Genomic DNA, 7,377 nt, shown 5'->3' on the forward strand with positions numbered 1-7,377 from the left:
GTTTAGTTCGTGTAATGGAAGTTATTAAATTAGAGTTTTTCAAGTTCTCAGTGTAGAGAAAATCTATTTTATATGTTCATAAATTCAATAATTTATAAAACTATCTTGAAAACAATATACAAGACTGTTTAATAAATAATAGCTAAATCGACCTAAACTAAAAATAAAAGAAATATATAAAAATAACTAGAAAAATGAAGAAAATAATTAAAATGAAGCTCGTCTCACACGTTAGAACTTCTTGAACTCGTCAATGCAAGCACCATGTTGAACAGTGCATATGCCCCTTCTTGACGGAGAGATCCTTTTGGAAACATGTTCTTTTTGTTCCACATTTAGACCATAAAAAGATACGTTGACTTAATGTTTGAAATTGACAGAGGCCTATTTGTTTTTATTTTTTAAAAATTAATTTTTTTTAGTTTTTATTATGCTTTAAATTATTATTTTTAGTATCTTGATATCATTTTAATACATTAATATTAAAAATATTTTTTAATAAAAAAATTAATTTAATAAATTTTTAAAATAAAAAAATATTTTAAAAAATAATTATAACTACACCAACCAACACACTCGAACAAACCTTCCAATTAGTTCATAAGATGTCATTGGTCATATTCGGTGCTAGCCGTAACAAAATTTGAGGTGTCAAAAGTTCAAATCATTCCCATTCACGTAAATAACATCCATGTTAATAGAAGTGACATGTGCTCAATTTAGAAACAATCCGAAAAAAAAGTTTTTATTTTTTTATTTTTTTCCCTATTCTAACCTTTAAAAGTTCTTAGCTATTAGCCTCACACACCTTGATGTATGTTTTTGAAGAGTCTTTTAGTATTACGACAGTAGTTATTTTCTAAATATTTTTTTTATATAAAAGTATATTAAAATAATTTTTTTATATTTTTTAAAATTTATTTTTAATACTAGTATATTAAAACAATCTAAAAATACTAAACAAATATTATTTTAAAATAAAAAATAAAAAAATTATTTTTTAAAATATTTTTAAAATACAAAAACAAATAAATTCTAAATCACAAAGAAAATAACAACACCATGTACAATGTGAATATGCACAACATTTCACATAATTAGATATCTCATTTCTTGAACCATTATTATTTCTTACCAATTCATCACTGCTGATCACCAGCTTCTCTATCAACGGAAGGCTAAATACTACAACAGATGACCAGTACCAATATTTCTATCAATTAATTATCATCCTATTCTTCATATCCCAAGATAAGTTAAGTTAATAATAACAAGATTTATCAATATTTTAGGTCACCATATAAACATAATAAATCATGATTTTCTTAAACTCAACATTTCTCTACATTTTACATTTTCTTTTAATTTCTCATACACCTATTGATTTAAATATTGAAAAAACCTTTATTTCATGAAGAACTTAAAAAAAAAAACAATCGAGTACATAACCAAATCCAAATATTAGACTTGTTACAAAGTTCACACATCTTAACCTAGGTTGGTAGGCATGAGAAAACTAATTTTTTTATGAAATTTTTCCGTGATTTGATTCTCAACCATATTTGTATTTCAAACAACTTTGTGTAACAAGCTACATGAATAGTAAGGTTGATTATAAACATTTGCTACTTAGAGAACGCATGGAAATGTTGGAAAGGGATTTGGGGTCAAAAAAGATATAAACGGTGTATATTCAATTAAGTTATATGTGATATTAACTTTGTTTATATAAATATATTTAATTTATTAATAAAAATTTATTTATGTTTAATATTTATCAAATATTTAATTAATAAATCAAATATTTTATTAATGAATCTAGAATAAAGATAAAGTTCTTAAAACAAAAAAAAAATTCTTAAGACAAAAAAACTTTACAAAGAAAATATAATGTTATAATTTTGGGATTCATGTTGCATCAAAATATTATTTATAAATATTTTTAATCAAAACTTTATTACGATCGTATATTAATTAGAACAATTAAGATTAATATATATTATATATATTTTTTTAATGAAATAAATTAAGCTGTTAAAACATATTAGTCATGGACCCACACTATATCACATGCCTAATTTTCTTCTTTCTTTTTTCCATATAAATGATGTTCGTGTGCTACAAACACCTTTTAAAGAAAAGAGAAAAATCCATGACTCGAGTCATATAACCAACTAGGTCAAATAAGTTTTTATTTTATTTTAATCATAATAACTTATAAAAAAAATATTTTTCTCAAATGGGACAAATAATATAGCTTAATTCTCAGCCTATTAAATATAGAATGATGAGATTAGATAGAAATAAAAGACCTAAAACAATAGCCCAAAATAACTCAAGTTAGTATGACAAAATTGTAATTTCGGTAATTAAAAGGAAAAAAAAATCTATTTTTTTTTTAAGAAACCAATGTCGGCCTGTATTAACATTTCAAACTTGTTACCAAGGTCATTAAGCTGGAAGTACACTATCTGAAAAAATTATGAAACTTAATTCTTAATTAATAAAATATTGAAAGATGAAATTGATTTTTTTTTGTTAATTATACAAAAGGATTAAAAAATAGTAATTAAAAGAATGAAGATCAAAATTGAAATATAAAATAAATTTTATCTTTAGTTAAATGGTGAAATTAAAAAAAAAATTAATGTAAGGACCTAAACAATTCTAAAGAATGAGAATCAAAGTTGAAGTAAGAAATAAAAACTAAGTTTTTATTTAAAGAAGAAATTGAAAAAAAATAAAAAACAAATTCAAAACAATAAGGACCGAATTAGAAAAACTAATATATGACAAACTTAGATTGAATGATGAAATTGAAGGAAAAAAACTTATACAAAGAGTCAAGAACAAAAAAAAAAAGGATTCAATTTGAAATACCAGCAACTCATCTCTCTCATCTAATCATAAATGACTATAGAACTACCCTACTAGTCACACACCATAATAAAACAATCCTTTAACCTCCTTTCATTACAATATAAAGTACTCATTTTTGCCTAAAATAAGTATTCTTAGTATAATTAGATTGACTTTTTGGTGTATTTAGATTGACTCTAGGACATTTATTTTTGATTTTTAATAGATATATTTTCATGCCAATAATTGTCTTCTCAAACTATTTCATATTCAAAGCCATCTTTTTCCAACAAATAACAAGTAAGACATAATAATTTATGACTCATATTTTTAAGAAAATACTTTACTTAACTATAAAAAATATTTAAGTGATTAAGTATACAAATACATTTAGTTACTAGGTAAGCAGGACAAGTCCTAAACACATGATTTTATAAACAAAACTCATTTGACTCCATTACTCTCATGTTCCACATACAACATTGTTATCCATACCACACATTCTTTCTTTACATATATATTTTATTATTTTTTATATTTATTAACTTAAACATTAGAGGGTTTTTTATTATAACAAAGGACTTGTTTTATAAGTTAGCCATTAACTTATAACACAATCATAAAAAGCTCAAATCCAGTATAAAGTTTTTACAACTTTAACGATAGCATCATCTATGAGAAATTAAACAAAAAGCTAATTTATTCTTATCAATCACAAAAAGTTATTTACATGGTAAATGATTTGGAAATTATTGGATGTGAGAGGTGACTTATCTCTCCTCCATAAGAACTCCAACTCCCCTATATATCCGCCAACTCTCTCATCAAGTACCAGTGTTCAATAATATTGTTTTATTTATATAAAAATAGCTTCGCACTTTTCTATTTTATCAATAAAAAAAAAATACAACATGTAACTTTATTACATGCACCAAGTGCATAGAGATAGCTCTATTACATGTACTAAATGCTTTATAAAAAGTCATTACCATTCCTCAATAAGTCTTTCTGATATAAGTGTTTACCACCATCAATTTTCTTCAAAGTCTTGCTTGTAAGCCCCCCCATCGAAAAAGATTTGAACATGAGATTTTATGAACTTCTAAGAATGAACATCATTTCTACCAGGTAAGAGATTCTTTATTGTTTCATTTAAGGTTATACATTAATCTTTTTAAAGATTTTGTCTTTACAAATATCAACTTGGATAATTATGATGACTTTACTAATCTCATAACATATATAAACACTAGAAGCATTATGGATGTTATAATGTAAAACAATAATGATATGTATAAAATTTTCTTATAACGTAGATGTGATATTATAGCTTTGAGCTAAGTATCATCTTTAACTTTTGTAATCTTTTCATTAAACTTATCTCTCATTGAAGTATGAACATAGCAACTAAAAAAAACACGATTCAACTTCTAAAAAAAATATAAAAATATTTTTTAATGTCTCTAATGAGAAATTTTTATAATAAATTTTTATGTCTTCATTGAATTATCCATGTATCTAAACTTATCTTCTAAAAAAAGTAGGAATCTTTTTCCATTTCTTCATAATCATTTTTCTCTAAGTTTTTATATCCATTTACTTGCAAAAAGATCAATGATTCTTTTCTAGGTTTTTGTAACCGCTCACGTGAGCAATTTAGTAGAAGGCAACGATAACTTTCAAAGACACCGTGCTATAAAGGAAAGTGAAAAATCAGAGAACTATATTTATCCTGTTAGAAAAGGAAATATGTCGACAAGCCAGTAAAACAATATCCACGTGTCTGCTATTTTTTCAAGTTTAAATAATCTCTTATAGAACTTATAGATCCATATATATTCATATACAATAAGAACCGAAAGGAATTTCTTTTTCTACCAAATATTTTTTTTTTTATGATGACGAATTTGGACCATACTCTTTAGGTATGGTTTAGATTTACCTTAGATAGATGCCATTTATCACATGAATTTCTGCTATATTTAAGAATATGATACATCTTACTATTTATTTTGAAATATATTAAAATAATATTTTATTTTATTTTTTAAATTTATTTTTGATATTATTATATGAAACTAATCTAAAAACACTAAAAAATAATTTAAAATAAAAAACATAAATTTAAAATTCATTAAAAAACCGTTTCAATGACAATCACAAACAATACCGAATATAGCCTACCAAAACTGCCGAACATCTCTTAGATATTTATCTCTCTCTCAAAACAAAAAATTGTTTTTTGGACAGAAGTGTGTGGGCTATTACATAAGAAAAGCATGACAAGAAAAGCGTACAAGGCAGTTCCAAACCTCAGACTCTCGCCTCTCCCCCCCTGATCCCCCTCCCCATTTTTTTTCTCTTTATGTTTCCTTGTGGTCCCAACATCCCTCTCCTTGACACGTGTATCCCTGCCCTCATCTTATGATTTCCACGTGTCACCTGATGACTTGCCCTCTCCACTTGGCACTTCTATCAAATGGTGCCTAATCCTTTGCCACCACACCTAATATTAACATTTAAAGAGGCATAGCCTCTGCTCCACTTTTCTGTTGTGTTTCTTGCATCAAGCCATCTATTACTTGTTCAATCTATAGGCTGCTAACTTTCACTGAATTTAGTTCAAAACAACCCTAATCAAGACTTATCAAAACCAAATTAATGGAGAGCACCGATTCATCGTCTGGGTCGCAGCACCCACGGCTGCCACCGGGGTTCAGGTTCCACCCTACTGATGAAGAGCTAGTGGTCCACTACCTTAAAAAGAAGGCTGCATCAGTTCCATTACCTGTTACAATTATAGCTGAGATTGATCTATACAAATTTGATCCATGGGAGCTACCAAGTAAGTCATCAAGATCTTCAGAATATATGGTGCTTGTTCTTGATTAATATATGTATATGCTAATGTTTTGGAATGGGGAATTTTCTGTGTGCAGGTAAGGCTACGTTCGGAGAGCAAGAGTGGTATTTTTTCAGTCCTAGAGACAGGAAATACCCCAACGGTGCTAGGCCTAATAGAGCTGCACCTTCAGGGTATTGGAAAGCTACTGGAACTGATAAGCCTATATTAACATCTAATGGAGCTCAAAAGGTTGGTGTCAAAAAGGCCCTGGTTTTTTATGGTGGTAAGCCACCAAAAGGGATTAAAACCAATTGGATTATGCATGAATATCGCCTTATCAATAACAATCCTAGCTCAAAACCTCCTGGTGATTCTGCCAACAAGAAAGGCGGCTCTTTAAGGGTATGTTCATCATCTTTTAATTAGGTACTTTCATGTTATGATCACTGAAAAATTGTTCCATTAATGATGTGTATTATCTATTATTTTTGTTTGTTGTTTATAGCTTGATGACTGGGTTCTATGCCGGATTTACAAGAAAAACAACCCCCAAAGGCAGATGGATCAAATGGAGGAGGAGGATTCAATAGAGGGAATGTTTGCTACACTGCCAAGTACTTCTAGCAACAAAAATCCAAAACACCCTTCGGTTTCAAAGCCTGCAGGTTATGCTTCATTACTTGAGAATGAAGATACCTTCTTTGAAGGGATACTAACAGGAGATGGCATGCAAAACAGTTCCATTTCTCAATTACCATCTTCAAGCTTGAGGCCAAATATGTCCATGACCTCAGTCTCTACAAATACTCTTTCGGAAAAACGTTCCCTCCCTTATCATCAGTATTGGAATGAAACTACAGGATTACCAATGGGGCTGGCTACTTCATCAGCAAAGCGTTTTCATGGTGATCTTAATAGTGGCATTACTGGCACTCAAGAGGATAACAACTCCTTTGTTTCTTTGCTTAACCAGTTTCCACAGAGCACACCATTGGTTCACCCAAGCACTCTTCATGGTTCTCTGGGCGATGGTGTTTTGAGACAAACCTTTCAACTTTCTAGCTTGAATTGGAACTCATAATTTCATCAAGAGTTAATGGGCTTGACTATGCATACATATTATGCACATGTGCATGTGCAAATTAAGGTAATTTGAATGAAGATAGAGGAGGTCGAGTTGTGATTACACGAGAAAGTTCAGGAAAATCTACAAGAACAATTTCTTCAACTATTTAGGCCAAATGGACTCATGAGAAGACTTTTGAGCTTCTTTGATTAGCAACCATAACATCTAGGATTTAGTTCACAGAGGTTGTTGTGTCAATTTTAGCGTATTATGCCATACTTCGTTGTCATTCTCAAGATCATCAACATTTCCAAAAAATTGTCTTTATTTAACTAGAAATTAAATAAATGGTAATGAATCTAAACGTTCATGAAATCCCTTATTGTGTAATTGATTTCATCTTTGTTTTGAAAAGAATAAGACAACATGGCTCTCATAAGACAAGTGTTAAGTGTTAAAGAATCTAAGGTAGGAAATCTGGAAAAAAAGAAAAAAGAAAAAAGGAGAGTGGCTTGTGTTCTTATTAATAGTACGTCGTGGTAATTACTAAATAACAACCTTGCAAAAAAGATGGTAAAAGCCATATGCTGTGTTGATTAATTCTAGG

The 7,377-nt window shown here is 28.6% G+C and overlaps 1 protein-coding gene across 1 annotated transcript; it reads left to right on the plus strand.

Moving 5' to 3' along the window:
- The first annotated feature begins 5,438 nt into the window (after positions 1-5,438).
- Positions 5,439-7,129, plus strand: LOC105142086 (NAC transcription factor 25-like). Its single transcript, XM_011049544.1, has 3 exons — positions 5,439-5,704; positions 5,799-6,106; positions 6,210-7,129. The coding sequence occupies exons 1-3, from the start codon at positions 5,521-5,523 to the stop codon at positions 6,783-6,785; spliced, it is 1,068 nt and encodes a 355-aa protein (XP_011047846.1). The 5' UTR covers positions 5,439-5,520; the 3' UTR covers positions 6,786-7,129.
- The last annotated feature ends 248 nt before the right edge of the window (positions 7,130-7,377 follow it).

The sequence above is a fragment of the Populus euphratica genome, unplaced genomic scaffold (assembly GCF_000495115.2).
Source record: "Populus euphratica unplaced genomic scaffold, PopEup_1.0 scaffold222.1, whole genome shotgun sequence".
NCBI lineage: Eukaryota > Viridiplantae > Streptophyta > Magnoliopsida > Malpighiales > Salicaceae > Populus > Populus euphratica.